At 41.5% G+C, this 16,446-nt stretch overlaps 1 protein-coding gene and 1 pseudogene across 1 annotated transcript; both read left to right on the plus strand.

Annotated features, from left to right (window-relative positions):
- Positions 1-1,956: 1,956 nt before the first annotated feature.
- Positions 1,957-2,904, plus strand: LOC120864022 (olfactory receptor 18-like). Its single transcript, XM_040240792.1, has one exon. It carries the CDS (start codon positions 1,975-1,977, stop codon positions 2,902-2,904), a length of 930 nt encoding a protein of 309 aa, XP_040096726.1. The 5' UTR covers positions 1,957-1,974.
- A 6,083-nt stretch (positions 2,905-8,987) lies between these two features.
- On the plus strand, positions 8,988-14,712 carry LOC120864010 (annotated as a pseudogene).
- Positions 14,713-16,446: the final 1,734 nt, after the last annotated feature.

Below are 16,446 nucleotides of genomic sequence, written 5' to 3' on the forward strand. Positions count from 1 at the left end.
ATAATCAGCCTGTGCTTCCCAGCTCTTCAGTTAGCCAGCTCCAGTCCAATGGGATCAATACCTATGTGTCTCTTCCTCCCAGGGTTGTTGTCTGTACCAGGAGGCCCACACCTGAGTCTGTCTTACTGCCTGTTCTTAGGACAAAGCCTCAGCCTTCATCCAATAGCAGGTAGGGGACAGGCAGCCAATCTGCAGTGCTCAGTCCTGGTCCAGCGGAGGCACAGCCCAGCCCAGAGAGTGTCAAGTGCAGTGGGAGACACTGAGTGCAGGAGGGATGAGGGAGACTTGTATGCTCATCATCAAGGCAGTGGGAGTTATGATAGTCAGTGGGAGGCCACCAAAATGCAAAGATCAGCTCAAAGCCTATGAGGTTTATGTTATTGTTAGTGGTGGGGATCCTAGAGCGCTTATTCAAGTTTTTGTTTTCCTTCCACATTGGTTCTATCTTCCTTGGGCATCTTTTCTACCTGATTAGGAAACGGGTCCTTCTAAAGTGTCCCCTAAGTTCTCCAGATGATCTTGAAGGCAATGGTGATGAAATGATGACAATAACCACCGTATTACAAAGACTTATGTAGGAATTCATACACCAGAGGCTGGAATAAGTTTTTAATGTAGTTTGTTATTGTATTTGCATTGAAAGTGTGAATGTTTTAGTCACTAATTCATGTCCAACTCTTTGCGACCCCATGGACTGTAGTCTGCCAGGCTCCTCTGTCAATGGAATTCTCCAGGCAAGAATACTGGAGTGGGTTGCCATTCCCTTCTCCAGGGGATCTTCCCAATCCAGGGATCAAACCTGGATCGCCTGCATTACCGGCAGATTCTTTACCATCTGAACCACCAGGGAAACTGCAAGAATACTGGAGTGGGTAGCCATTCTGTTTTCCAGAGGATCTTCCAAACCCAGGGACTGAGCCCAGGTCTCCTCTATTGCAGACAGATTCTTTATTCTTTGATCCAACAGGGAAGCCCTTTATCTGCATTCCCATCCCCCAAAAGAGAGCAACATACATTATTATCATTTTCTACCTGAGGATAGGAATTTTAATTTTAATGTAATTTTGATCAGGCTCTGTGGTAGAGAGGAGGATAAAGTCAGATTCGAATGCAGACAGTGACACTCTATTTTACAAGGCACCTTGACAGTACTGTCACTTGTGACTCTCCATTTACAGGGCAAAAGTGACACTCCGTTTACAAGTCACCTTGACAGCATTGTCTCCTGCCAATCCAGCCAACAATTAGGGGGCTGAATTTAGGAGAAACATAAACTCTCTATTAGGAAGAATTGGCATGAAAAGCTCTCTTAAGCTGGCATAAGGAGGCCAACTTGGTGTTTGAGACCTGATTAGGTCTTAAATTTTTTGACTGTTCATAAGAGGTGGGATTTGATGAAAAATCAAGCCTTCATATATATATTCAGGAGTAGACGGATATTAAAGAAGTTTTACCTGGCCGTGACAAACAAATACAGAAAAATATAAACTCAACCTCCAATCTTTTTCTGAAAGTATTTGATAACGATTGAAAAAAATTCTGTGTGTCTCTGGAAACATGTAGGCCTTCCACCCATTTTTTATTGATTTTTTTTTTCTGATACTGAGTTTCACAGCCTTTTTCTATATTTTGGGACTAATTCTTTGTCCATAGCTTCATTTGAAAATATTTTTTCCTATGTTGAGGTTTGTCTTTTCATCTCATTTATGGTTATCTTTTCTGTGCAAAAGTTTTTAATTTTAATTGGGTCCCATTTTTGTTGTTGTTACGTTATCATTTTATTTTCGTTACCCTAGGTGGTGAGTCAAAAAAGATCTTACTGTTATGTATGTCAAGGAATGTTCTTCCTATATTTTTCCCCTAATACTTTATTTGTGAATTGATTAAATTCAGTTTGGACACTTATCTAGGTGCCTCTAACATTGTTTTGTGTATTCAACACTCTCTACTTTTTTTGAAAGGTGTCCCATCAACATGAAACCACAGAATCTAACAGGTGTCTCTGAATTCCTCCTCCTGGGCCTCTCAGATGATCCAGACCTGCAGCCCCTTCTCTTTGGGCTCTTCCTGTCCATGTACCTGGTCACCATCCTAGGGAACCTGCTCATCATCCTGGCTGTCACCTCTGATTCCCACCTCCACATCCCCATGTATATCTTCCTTTCTAACCTATCATTGACTGATGTCAGTTTCAGCACCACCACCATCCCCAAGATGCTAGTGAGCCTCCAGAAACATAGGAAATCAATCACCTATGCAGGCTGCCTAACTCAACTCACCTTTTTTTCTCTTTTTGCATTTTTGGAGAGTCTCCTTCTGACAGTGATGGCCTATGACCGGTTGGTGGCCATTTGTCACCCCCTACACTACCTGGTCATCATGAACCCCCGCTTCTGTGGCTTGTTGGTCCTGGTGTCATTTTCCATCAGCCTTTTGACCTCCCTGCTGCACTACTTGATGGTGTCACAGCTTACCTTCTGTGCAGAAGTGGGAATTCCTCATTTCTTTTGTGAACTTTCTCAGCTCCTCAACCTTTCCTGTTCTGACACCTTCATCAATAACATATTAATCTATTTCATTGGTGCCATCTTGGGTGGAGTTCCACTCTCAGGGATCATTTACTCTTATACTCGAATTATATCTTCCATTCTGAGAGTCTCCTCATCAGATGGGAAGTACAAAGCCTTCTCTACCTGTGGTTCTCATCTGTCAGTTGTTTGTTTGTTTTATGGAACTGGCCTTGGGATATATCTCAGCTCCACTGTCTCATCTTCCCGTAGGAAGAGTGCAGTGGCCTCGGTGATGTACACTGTGGTCACCCCTATGCTGAACCCCTTCATCTACAGCCTAAGGAACAAGGACATCAAGAATGCCCTGTGGAGAATTATCATCAGAAAAGCCTAATTTCAATACTTGTGTAATTTTTCTGTTGTTGTTTGTTAAGACTGTAAAAGATAGTAAAATCAAATATGTGCAACAAGTAACTGTGATGAATCTGCAATTCCATAGCATATATGTAGCAATCTGGCTTTCTGGTTACACCTTTTTTCCCTCTTAAATTAGCTCTACTGAAATTGGGACATTGTTTGAGGGTCATAATCCTTCCAAGATTTTGCACACCACCTCATTGTGCACTTCTCAATTTCCTTATGTATTACTCAAAGCCCTTGGTCACAGGCAGTCTTATTTCTATCACCTTCAAATAAATACAGATCTATTTCTTGTCATATACTGAATCTATGGGCTTTCCTTCTGGCCTAACAGTAAAGAATCCTTCTGCAGTACAGGAGATGAGAGTTCAATCCCTGGGTTGGGAAGATTCCATGGAGAAGGGAATGACAACTCACCTCAGTATTCTTGCCTGGGAAATCTCATGGACAGAGGAGCCTGGGAGGCTACAGTCCCTGAGGTCCCAAAACATCTTAGTGACTAAATAACAACTGATTCTACGTTTTCTTATTATTATTCCCTATTTGTTATGTGTATTTAAACCCTATGTTAATGACCAAGACATCTAATATATTTTTGCTCCTTAATGAATTTTGGCAAATAGGATGGGTATTTCATTTCATTTCCAAACCAAAGTATTCGGATATTAAAATAGGACACCATGAATACTAAGTTTGAATAAGAAGTTGTTAACTGGGACTTTATTAGGAAAACTGGGATGTGTGCTTCCTGAGGGGTAGATATAGAGTACCCGCCAAAGTAAAGTCAATTCCCAATTTTTCTGATAATTCTCCTTCCCATTCCATCTAACTTCTCCCCAGTTATATTACATAAGTGAAGTTGCTCAGTTGTGTGCGACTCTTCACAATCCCATGGACTGTAGCCTACAAGGCTCCTCTGTCTGTTGAATCTTCCAGGCAAGAGTGGGTTTCCATTTCCTTCTCCAGTGGATCTGCCGAACCCAGGGATTGAACTCAGGTCTCCCTCATTTCAGGCAGACACTTTACCCTTTGAGCCATCAGGGAAGCCCAATCATATTACATAATCAGACATAAAGAACAGAAGTTGAGTGATTCCCACCGATATGAAGTACCTAAAGTATTCAAATTCCTATAGACACAGAAGAGAATGATGGTTTCCAAAGGCTTTGGGAGAAGGAAAGGGGAGTTAGTGTTTAATGGGCACAGAGTTTCAGTTGGGGAAGACAAAATAGTTCTGGAGATGAATGGTGGTGATGGTTGCAAAACAATATGAATATACTTAATGCCACTTAACTGTACACTTAAAAATAATTAACAGGGTAAAATTATCTTATGTTGTTTTACCACACACACAAAATCAGTCAGAAATGAGAGACACTTTCCCCAAATGTTGGATGTTACTCAGCCCTCAAGATTCATGTAGCTGTATGGCAAAATCATCACAATATTATAAAGTAATTATGCTCCAATTAAAATAAACTTTTTAAAAAAGAATCAACTTCTAGAGGGATCTCCCTCAGCTACAGAGAGCCCAAGGCAGCCCACATCCGAAGACTGTATGATGTGAGTATGTAAGTATTTGATTCATTTTCGCCCAACTGCAGCCAACTCTAAGGGATCATCTTTAGAGCACCCTGGTGGTTTTTATAGACCTCTGAGGGGCTTCAACTTGGCTTTACTTTTCCCATTGCCCTTTCATACTGAAGAGAACTGGCCACACCACAGAATCGGGAGAACCATCCTCACAAGACTGCCCTCATCTCAGACACCACCACAAGTGCAGTGGTTCCCAGGGTTCCATGTCCAATTAGTGCTGAATGTGCTCAGTACTCAATCATATCCAACACTTAGCAACCCCATGGACTGTAGCCCACAAGGCTCCTCTGTCCATGGAATTTTCCAGGCGAGAATACTAGAGCTGGTTGCCATTTCCTATCCCAGAGGACCTTCACAACCCAGGGATAGAACCCACATTTCTTGTAACCTCCTGCAGGGCAGGCAGGTTCTTTACCACTGTGCCCCTTGGGAATTCCCATGTCCGATGTAACTGAATATTCTTATTATCTGATAGGCAGAAAACTAGATAAATATGTGCAGCTTAATTGAGAAAACTGCGTATCTAGTTTTCTGTCTATTATTTAATGAAGACTTAATCTCTGAGTTCCTCATACACAGACTATGAGCCAGGAGTACAGCAAGGATAAGATGTAGAAGGTCACAACAGACCACATCTCGCATATCCTGCTTTAAAACTAAAAAGACACTGTCTTAATGAACACCAAGAGTTCAAACACAAAGGTTTTAAAGAAAAATATATTTAGAGAGAGATGTGACCTCTTTATTGAGTAGAAATAAGCAATGCAAGAGATGCCAGAGACCCGGGTTCGATTCTTGGGTTGGGAAGATCCCCTGGAGGAGAGCACGACAACCCACTCCAGTATTCTTGCCTGGAGAATCCCATGGACAGAGGAGCCTGGTGGGCTATAGTCCAAAGGTCGTAAAGAGTCAGACACGACTAAGGGATGAACACTGAGATGTTGGTAGAACTCCAGCACTGGAAAGGATGTGTCTTATTCTAACAGTGATGGAAGGACTTTATAGGTGTAAGAGAAACGAGATATTTCTGACTGTATGGCTAGGAACAGCAAGGTGGGGTCTGCAGAAGTACCCACAACAGGGCAAGTTTTTCATGTTCTAGTTCTTCTCTGGGGAATTTTTCTTGAAAAGATGATGTTTTGGAGCCAAGGCTGGAATACAGAAAAATATCTCCATAGTTTTATTCTTTTTAGAGTCAACTGTACAGAGGGAGAATGAGGCTGGTTAAGTGGGTAGCTTCAAAGATGCTTTCAAAGACCCCCACCACCTCTGTTCATGCCCTTGTACGTACGTGTCTCCTTGGACTGAACACAGTGACTTGTTTCCAGTAAACTGAATTTGGAAAACTATTGGCCTGTCGCTTCCACCATTAATATGTGAAATAGCTCAGTTTTCATCTTGCCAGTCCTCTCCAGTCTACTGACCTCCTTGCTCTGATGGAAGTCAGTTGCCTCATAAGAGGTAAGAAACTAAAAGAATCCTCTAGTCTCCAAAGCACTCAGTACTATGAACAGACATGGAAGTGAGCTTGGAATCAAATATTCTTCTAGTCAAACCTTGATAAGACTACAACACTGGCCCCCATTTTGTATGTAGATTCTCTGATGCCCCTTGAAGTGTTTGAGCAAGCTAGCAAGTTATGAGAAAATATGTTAAAATAAACAGTTGTGTAACGTAACAACATACATCAAATGAAGAGAAAACTTAAGAGTTAGAATTTTAAATTAATTCTGTCCTTGGAATTTTCCAGGCAAGAATACTGGAGTGGGTTTCCATTTCCTTCTCCAGGGGATCTTCCCGAATCGGGGATCAAACCCAGGTCTTCTGCATTGCAGGTGGATTCTTTACTGTCTGAGTTACCAGGGAAGCCCTTAAATTAATAGAATTTAGGATTTAAAATTCCAAGCATATTAGAACTAGAATTCAGACTGTCATTCAAACTTCAGAAAACCATAAATCTCCAAGGCAGAAAATCCAAAACTCCAGACAAGGACTATAGAAAAAAAAAAAAAAAAAGACAATGCCAGAGACAGAAATCTTAACCATGAAAATAGAAATACTATCAGAATCTTGGAAGGGAAGACCTAAATCTCTCTAAATTTCATGACTAATTCAGTGGATTTACAGACATAAAATCATGTATTGCTTCCCCTAATTGAAAAAAAAATGTATCTGAATTTTATGATGAGAAAATAAACTGGAAGGCAGAAGTGAGAAGCAGAAGTCAGCCTCCTCTAGGCTCTACTGGATCCTTCCTAACACATTCACTTTTCTCCTTTTCCTCCTCCATTACATTAACAAACCCTCAGGGATTGAGAGACAGTGGACCAGTTTGGCTAATTTGCTATGTGCATGAAGTTCTCCAGGCTGCATCACTGTAAATAAGCAGCCTGTGCTTCCCAGCCCTTCAATTAGCCAGCTCCAGTCCAATGGGATCAATACCTGTGTGTCTCATCCCCCCAGAATTGTTGTCTGCACCAGAGGCCCACACCTGAGTCTGTCTTGTTGCCTGTCCTGAGGACAAAGCCTCAGCCCTCATCCAACAGCAGGTAGGGGAGGGGCAGCCAATCTACATCCCTCAGTCCTGGTCCAGCGGAGGCACAGCCCAGTCCAGAGAGTGCCAAGTGCAGAAGGAGACACTGAGTGCAGGAGGCATCGGAGGAGCCTTGTTTGCTCACCATCAAAGCAGTGGGACAGTTGGAATAGTTGGCGGGAGGCCACTAAAATGCACAGATTCAGCTCAAAGCATGAGGTTTATGTTATTGTTAGTGGTGGGGATCCCAGAACACTTAAGTTTTTGCATTCCTTCCACACTGGTTCTATCTTCCTTGAGCATCATTTCTACCTGATTAGGAAACAGGCCCCTCTAAAGTGTCCCCCTAAGTTATCCAGATGCTCTGGAAGGTGATGGTGATGAAGTGATGACAGTAACCACAGTATTACGAAGACTTATGTAAGAATTCACACACCAGAGGCTGAAGTGATATTTTAATGTAGTTTGCTATTTTATTTGCATTGAAAGTGTGAATGTGAAAGTTTTAGTCTCTATGTCATGTCCGACTCTTTTCACTCCTATGAACTGTAGTCCGCCAAGTCTCCTCTGTCAGTGAAATTCCCCAGGCAAGAATACTGGAGTGGGTTGCCATTCCATTCTCCAGGGAATCTTCCCAACCCAGGAACCAAACCCTAGTGTCCCACATTGCAGACAGATTCTTTACTCTTTGAACCAATAGGGAAGCCCTTTATCTGAATTACTGTCTCCCACAAAAAGAGAGCAACATTCATTATTATAATTTTACACCTGAGGGTGGAAATTTTATTTTTAATGTAATTTTGATCAAGCCCTGTGGTATAGAATGGGATAAAGTCAGATTCGAATGCAGACAGTGAAACTCCATTTACAAGGCACCTTGACAGTATTCTGTCCTGCCAATCCAACTGATATTCAGGGAGCTGAATTTAGGAGAAACAGAAACTCTCTATAAGGAAGAATTGGCATGAAAAGCTCTTAAGTTGGCATAAGGAGGCTAAAGTAATGTTTAGGACCTGATTAGGTCTTGATTTTCTTGACTGTTCATAAAAGGTAGGATCTGATGAGAAATCAGTCCTTCACAAATACTTAGGATTAGAGGCATATTTAAGAAGTTTTACCTAGCTGCTACAAACAAACACAGCAAAACATAGACTCACCCTCCAACCTTTCTCTGAGAGTGTATGACATTGATTAAGAAAACATTCTCTGTGTCTTTGGAAGAGGCCTTCCCTGATGGCTCATGGTAAAGAATCTCCCTGCAATGCAGTAGACCCAGGTTCAATCCCTGGGTCAGGAAGATTCCCTGGAGAAGGGAATGACAACCCACTCCAGTATTCTTGCCTGGAGATTTTCAGGGACAGAGGAGCCTGGCAGGCTACAGTCCATGGGGTCACAAAGAGTTGGACATGACTGAGCGACTGAACTGAACTGAACTGAACTGAGCAACTAACACACTTTGGAGAAATGTCTGCATAGGTCTTCCATCCATTTTTTGATTGAGCTGCTTATTTTTTCTGATATTGAGTTTCATAAGCTGTGTATCTTGGAAAGTAATACCTTGTCCATTGCTTCATTTGCAAATACTTTCTTCCATTCTGAGGTTTGTCTTTTCATCTCATTTATGGTTGTCTTTGCTGTGCAAAATCTTTTAATTTTAATTAGGTCCCATTTGTATATTTGTTTTTACTTTCATTATCCTAGGAGTTAGGTCCAGAGAAGGCAAAGGCACCCCACTCCAGTACTCTTGCCTGGAAAATCTCATGGTCGGAGGACCTGGTGTGCTGCAGTCCATGAGGTAGCTAAGAGTCGGACACGACTGCTTCACTTTCACTTTTCACTTTCATGCATTGGAGAAGGAAATGGCAACCCACTCCAGTGTTCTTGCTTGGAGAATCCCAGGGACAGGGGAGCCTGGTGGGCTGCCGTCTATGGGGTCACACAGAGTCGGACACACTGAAGCGACTTAGCAGCAGCAGCAGCAGCAGCAGCAGGAGGTAGGTCAAAAAAGATCTTGCTGTGTTTTTTGTCAAGGAGTGTTCTTCCGATGTTTTCCTCTAAGAATTTTAAACTGCCCAGTCTTATATTTAGGTCTTTAATCTATTTTGAGTTTATTTTTGTGTATGGTGTTAGGGAGTGGTAGGAATGTAGATTGATACAGCTACTATGGAGAATAGTATGGAGGTTCCTTAAAAAATTAAAAATAGAACTACCATATGATCCAGCAATCACAGTGCTGGGCATACACTGAGAAAACCATAAATCAAAAAGTCACAAGCACCCAATGTTCATTGCAGCACTATTCACAATAACCAGGACATCAAATCAACCTAAACATCCACCAACAGATGAATGGATAAATATGTGGTATGTATATGCAATGGAATATTACTCAGACATAAAAAGGAATGACATTGGGTCATTTGTAGAGACATGGATGGACAGTCATGCAGAGTGAAGTGAGCCAGAAAGAGAAAAACAAATATCTAGAAAAAGAATCTAGAAAAATAGTACAGATGAATCTATTTGCAGGGCAGGAATAGAGACACAGACATGGAGAATGGACTTGTGGCCATGGAGCAGGAGACGGGTGGGATACACTGGGAGACTAGAATTGACATTTGTGTACTGTATGAAACAGATAGCTAATGGGAAGCTATGGTATAGTGCAGAGAGCTCAGCTGGGTGCTCTGTGGTGACCTAGGTGGGTGGGATGGGGAAGCGGGAGTGAGGTCCACAAGGGAGGGGATATGTGTATACACATACATGATTCACTTTGTTGTACCACAGAAACTAACACAACATTGTAAAGCAACTATACTCCAATTTTTTAAAATTTGCAAATATGAAAAACAAATTCAGAATATATTAAAATTTAATTGTTAATCATTGGTGCATTGTATATTAATACTATCTTCAAGATCAGCAATGCCAAATGGCTTTGTTCTTTCAACAAAAACATATTCATCAAAATGTGAAGTTCTAAACATAAGACCAGAAACTATAAAACTCCTAGAGGAGAACATAGGCAAAACACTCTCCGACATAAATCACAGCAGGATTCTCTATGACCTACCTCCCAAAATATTGGAAATAAAAGCAAAAATAAACAAATGAGACCCAATTAAAATTAAAAGCTTCTGCACAACAAAGGAAACTATAAGCAAGGTGAAAAGACAGCCTTCAGAATGGGAGAAAATAATAGCAAATGAAGCAACTGACAAAGAATTAATCCCAAAAATATACAAGCAACTCCTGCAGCTCAATTCTAGAAAAATAAATGACCTAATCAAAAAATGGGCCAAAGACCTAAACAGACATTTCTCCAAAGAAGACATACAGATGGCTAACAAATACATGAAAAGATGCTCAACATCAGCCAGTATCAGAGAAATGCAAAACAAAACAAAACAAAAACCCACAAAGAGGTACCATTTCATGCCAGTCAGAATGAAAGTGAAGTAGCTCAGTCGTGTCCAACTCTGTGACCCCATGGACTGTAGCCTACCAGGTTCCTTCCTCCATGGGATTCTCCAGGCAAGAATACTGGAGTGGGTTGCCATTTCCTTTTCCAGGGGATTTTCCAGACCCAGTGATCGAACCTGAGTCTCCTGCATTGCAGGCAGATGCTTTAACCTCTGAGCCACCAGGGAGGCCACTCAGAATGGCTGCTATCCAAAAGTCTACAAGCAATAAATGTTGGAGAGGATGTGGAGTAAAGGGAACCCTCTTACACTGTTGGTGGGAATGCAAACTAGTACAGCCACTGTGGAGAACAGTGTGGAGATTCCTTATAAAACTGGAAATAGAACAGCCATACGACCCAGCAATCCCACTGCTGGGCATACACATTAAGGAAACCAGAACTGAAAGAGACACGTGTACCCCAATTTTCATCACAGCACTGTTTACAGTAGCCAGGACATGGAAGCAACCTAGATGTCCATAAGCAGATGAATGGATAAGAAAGCTGTGGTACATATACCCCATGCAGTATTACTCAGCCATTAAAAAGAATACATTTGAATCAGTTTTAATGAGGTGGATGAAATTGAAGCCTATCATACAGAGTGGAGTAAGCTAGAAAGATAAACACCAATACAGTATAATAACACATATATATGGAATTTAGAAAGATGGTAACGATAACCCTGTCTGTGAGACAGCAAAATAGAAACAGATATATAGAACATCTGGACTCTGTGGGAGAGGGCGAGGGTGGGATGATTTGGGAGAATGGCATTGAAACATATATATTATCATATGCAAAACAAATCGCCAGTCCAGGTTCAATGCTCAAGGCTGGTGTACTGGGATGACCCAGAGGGATGGGATGGGGAGGGAGGTGGGAGGGGGGTTCAGGATGGGGAACACATGTACACCTGTGGCAGATTCATGTCAATGTATGGCAAAACCATTACAATATTGTAAAGTAATTAGCCTCCAATTAAAATAAATAAATTTTTATTAAAAAAAAAAACAAAATGTGAAGTTCACCGAGACCAAGTGTTTATCAGTTACATCTGAAGAGACTGACCACCCACACATTTGAGTGAGTCTCTATCTCCACAAAAGATGTATTTTATAAAACCAAAAAACAATGAAAAACCCTTAAAATTAACTAGCAAACAGGAATACTATCTGACTGTGAACATTTGATTTTAATTTAGAATCCAGTGAGTAAGGTTTTATCTCTTTAGGACTACATTGCAAGTCAGTGAACTTTCTTATACTGCATTTAGATAAGATACAGTATATTTGAATGCTTTTTAATGTCAAGTATAATTTTTAAATCAGAAGAATATTTTTTCATTTTTATTTTCCCATTAAAACTAGGGAGCAGATATATTACTGGGTTCATAGATTTGTTATCTCAAAATGTCCTAACCTCACTAATATTCTTTGGCCCCATGCCTTTAAAATCAGTGCTAAAGAAACTAATGATGACTTCCCTGGGGGCTCAGTGGTAAAAGAATCTGCCTGCCAATGCAGGAGATGTGGGTTCGATCCCTGGGTCAGTAAGACCCCTAGAAGAAGAAATTGGCAAACCACTCCAGTATTCTTGCCTGGGAAATCCCATGGACAGAGGAGCCTGGCAGGCTACAAACCATGGAATCGCAAGAGTTGAACAGGACTTACCAACTAAATAACAACAACTAGGAGTTCTTTCGGAGAAGGCAATGGCACCCCACTCCAGTACTCTTGCCTAGAAAATCCCATGGACGGAGGAGCCTGGTAGGCTGCAGTCCATGGGGTCGATAAGAGTCGGACACGACTGAGCGACTTCACTTTCACTTTTCACTTTCATGCATTGGAGAAGGAAATGGCAACCCACTCCTGTGTTCTTGCCTGGAGAATCCCAGGGACGGGGGAGCCTGGTGGGCTGCCGTCTATGGGGTAGCACAGGGTCGGACACCACTGAAGCGACTTAGCAGCAGCAGCAGCAGCAGCAGCAGCAGCAGCAGCAGGAGTTCTTTAAATATTCTGGTATATTTGCAGCAACATGGATGGACCTAGAGAGTGTCATACTGAGTGAAATAAGTCAGAGAAGAACTATCATATGACATCCCTTATATGTGGGATCTAAAAAGAAATGATACAAATGAGCTTACTTACAAAATAGAAAGAGACACAGACTTAGAAAACAAACTATGGTTGCCTGGGGTCGGGGTGGGAGGTGTACGGAAGGGATAGTTAGGGAATTTCGGACGGTCATGTACACACAGCCATATTCAAAATGGATAATCGACAAGGACCTATTGTATAGCACATGGAACTCTGCTCAATGTTATGTGGCAGCCTGGATGGGAGGGGAGAATGGATACGTGTATATGTATGGCTAACTCCCTTCGCTGTTCATCTGACACTGCCACAACATTGTTAATTGGGTATACCTCAATACAAAATAAAAGGTTTAAAGTTTGAAAAAAAAATCCTGGGTATGAGACCATGACTTGTTTAGTAGGTTGTGGCAGGCAGAATGTTTCCCTTGTTAAAGATTTCCTGCACTAATCCCCAGGACTGATGTGTATGTCACAGTACATGGGGACAGGAACTTGGCAGATGTGCTTAAACTAAAAATCTTGAGATGGAGAGATGACCCTGTGATGTCCAGGTGGGTCCATTGAGTCACATGAGTCCTTCAGAGCAGAGAGGCTTTCCTGGCCACAACCAGAGGGAGACGGACCACGGAAGTAGGGCCGGAGGGGTGTGCCCTTGCTGCTTTGAAGAAGGAGCATCTAGAAGCTGGAAACAAACTCCTCCTTGGAAACTTGAGAAGGAACCAGCACTGCTGACAACCTGCTTCTAGCCCAGTCATACCTATGCCAGACTTCTAGCCTGCAGAACTATGTGATAACACATTTCCCTTGTTTTTGAAGTCCCTAGGTTGTTGGTAATGAGTTGAGGCAGCAGTAGAAAACTAGTAACCAATGTGTTAACCAGGGGTTCTGTCCCTCTGTGACTTTCATTTCCTACAGTGTCTTTTGATAAACAGAAGCTCTGGATTGAAAAAAGAAGAAGAAGAAAAAGAAACTGGTGAATACTCTGGGCATCAAAAAAGATGTCCTTGCAATTGAGAAATATTGCTGAAGGTGGTAGAGTGTGTGGTCTTCAAGAGTGAAAACTATTTGTGAATTATTAAATACAAAGTTTGGACACTTATCTGGGTGCCTCCACAATTGTTTATTCAACACCCTCTACTTTTTTCTAAAGATACCCCATCAACAGGGAACCTCAGAATCCAACAGGTCTCTCAGAATTCCTCCTCCTGGGCCTCTCAGATGATCCAGACCTGCAGCCCCTCCTCTTTGGGCTCTTCCTGTCCATATACCTGGTCACCGTGTTTGGGAACCTGCTCGTCATTCTGGCTGTCATCTCTGACCCCCACCTTCACACCCTCATGTATTCTTTCCTTTCCAATTTGTCCTTGGCTGACATCAGTTTCAGCACCACCGCTGTCCCCAAGATGTTAGTGAATCTCCAGACACACAGCAAATCCATCCCCTATGCAGCGTGTCTAGCTCAGGGGAACTTTTTCTCTCTTTATGCATGTTTGGAGAGTCTCCTCCAGATGGTGATTTCCTATTACAGGTTGGGACCATTCGTCACCCTCTACACTACCTGGTCATCATGAACCCTCGCCTCTGTGGCTTATTGGTCCTGGTGTCATTTTCCATCAGCCTTTTGACCTCCCTGATGCACTGCTTGATGATGTCACAGCTTACCTTCTGTGCAGATGGTGAAATACTTCACTTCTTCTGTGACCTTTCTCAACTCCTCAACCTTTCCTGTTCTGACACCTCCATCGATATCATATTAATCTATTTCATTAGTACCATCATTGGTAGGATTCCACTCTCAGGGGTCCTTTACTCTTATACTTGAAATATATCCTCCATTATGAGAATGTCCTCGTCAGGTAGGAAGTACAAAGCCTTCTCCACCTGGGGTTCTCACCTGGCAGTTGTTTGTTTATTTTATGAAACAGGCATGGGTGTATACCTCAGCTCAACTGCCTCATCTTCCCCCAGGAAGGGTGCAGTGGCCTTGGTGATGTACACTGCGGTCACTCCTATGCTGAACCTTTTTATGTATAGCCCGAGAAACAAGGACATTAAGTGTGCCCTCTGGAGGATTATAAGCAGAATAGTCTAATCTCAGTGCTAGTGTCTTTTTTTTTTTTTTTTTTTTTTGGTCTTTTTTGGTTCATGAGACTGGAAAATGCAGAAAAATCAAATATGTGATACAGGAAACCAGATGCTGCAGTAACGTCACATATATGTATCTATCTAGCTCTTGGCTTTCTCTTTACACAATTTGTCCTTGAGGAGTCAATTCCTAGGCAGGTTAATAAGAAGTCTGGGGGTCCTCAAGGAGAGAGCAGTCTGGAATTCTCAAGGAGAAAGAAAGGACAAACATTTTTTTTTTTCCTCTACATTTCTTAGTCTTAGTCAATTACACAACTCAGTTTAAACTCTGTAATAGGGATTCTACAACAACAATGTAGCCTGCTTGAGGACAGTTTCTCCTTCCTGAAAAAGTGAAAGTGAAGTCGCTCAGTCATGCCCGACTCTTTGCAACCCCATGGATAGTAGCCTGCACCAAGCTCCTCTGTCCATGGGATTTTCAAGGCAAGAAGTACTGGAGTGGGTTGTCATTTCCTTCTCCAGGGAATCTTCCCAACCCAGGGATAGAACCCAGGTCTCTCACATTGTAGACAGACGCTTTACCATCTGAGCCACCAGGGAAGTCCTGAAAATTTTCTGGCTAATCCTGTTATCTTAAAATGTAAATTATGGGAGTGGGCCTAATAAGATCTTTACAACCTCTAGACATTCTTTTGATTCATTGTAGTAACTAATTAAAAGATATATAACTCCATTGCTAACACTAGCAAGGGGGGTACTCTTTCTGCTTCCTTCTGATGTCTATGTCAGAAACTTTCTCTATCTCTTTTATAACTTTAATAAAACTCTATTACACAAAAGCTCTGAGCGATCAAGCCTCATCTCTAGCCCCAGATTGAATTCTTCTCCTCCGAAGGCCAGAATCCCGGCATCTTTCGTGGTTCAGCAACAACTTTTCATCCTCTTGGAATAGTTTTAACAGTATTGGGAAATATTTTGGATTTCCCACTTAAGTCATAATTCTTCTTGGACTTTGTATAGCATATGAGTATACCATTATCACATTCCTATGTATTATCCAGGATACATGAAGACAATGTATTGATCACAGTCTTGTTTATATCATTGCAAAATAATCATAGCTCCCTCTTTCTTGTTATTGATTATTTCTATACTTTGCTTATGATTTTTCCCATTATTTAATGAGTATCTAAACACTACCTAAAGAACCAGACATTTAGTATATTTTTGTTTCTTAATGATTGTGGCCAGACTTTTTAACATGTAGGATGAGTAAGATCCTGCTCAAATTTTGAAATTCAAGTAGTACACTATTAATATTGATTTTTCAAATGGAACTTTTCTAGGAAAACTGTGACAAATGCTCCTTCAGGAATAGAATGGAGAGTACTTACCAGAGCAAAGTTGACCCCCAATGTTTCTGATAACTCCTCTTCCTAGTCCATCAACCTTCTCCCCAAGCATATTAAATAGCCAGACAGAAAGGGACAAATATTAAATGATTCCATGTATATTAGATACCAAATGAAGTCCAATTCATACTATTAGAGGGCAGAGTCATACACAGAGAAGATTTGGGAGTAGGAAAGGGTAGTTAGTGTTTAATACAAACAGTTTCAGTTGGGGGAAGATGAAAAATTCCTGGAGATGGTTGATGGTGATGGTTGCAAAACAATATGAAGGCACTTAATGCCACTGAACTGTACACCTAAAAATGGTTAAGATGGTCTCCTGACAGATG

Source organism: Oryx dammah, unplaced genomic scaffold (genome assembly GCF_014754425.2).
Source record: "Oryx dammah isolate SB20612 unplaced genomic scaffold, SCBI_Odam_1.1 HiC_scaffold_5, whole genome shotgun sequence".
NCBI classification, from domain to species: Eukaryota; Metazoa; Chordata; class Mammalia; order Artiodactyla; family Bovidae; genus Oryx; species Oryx dammah.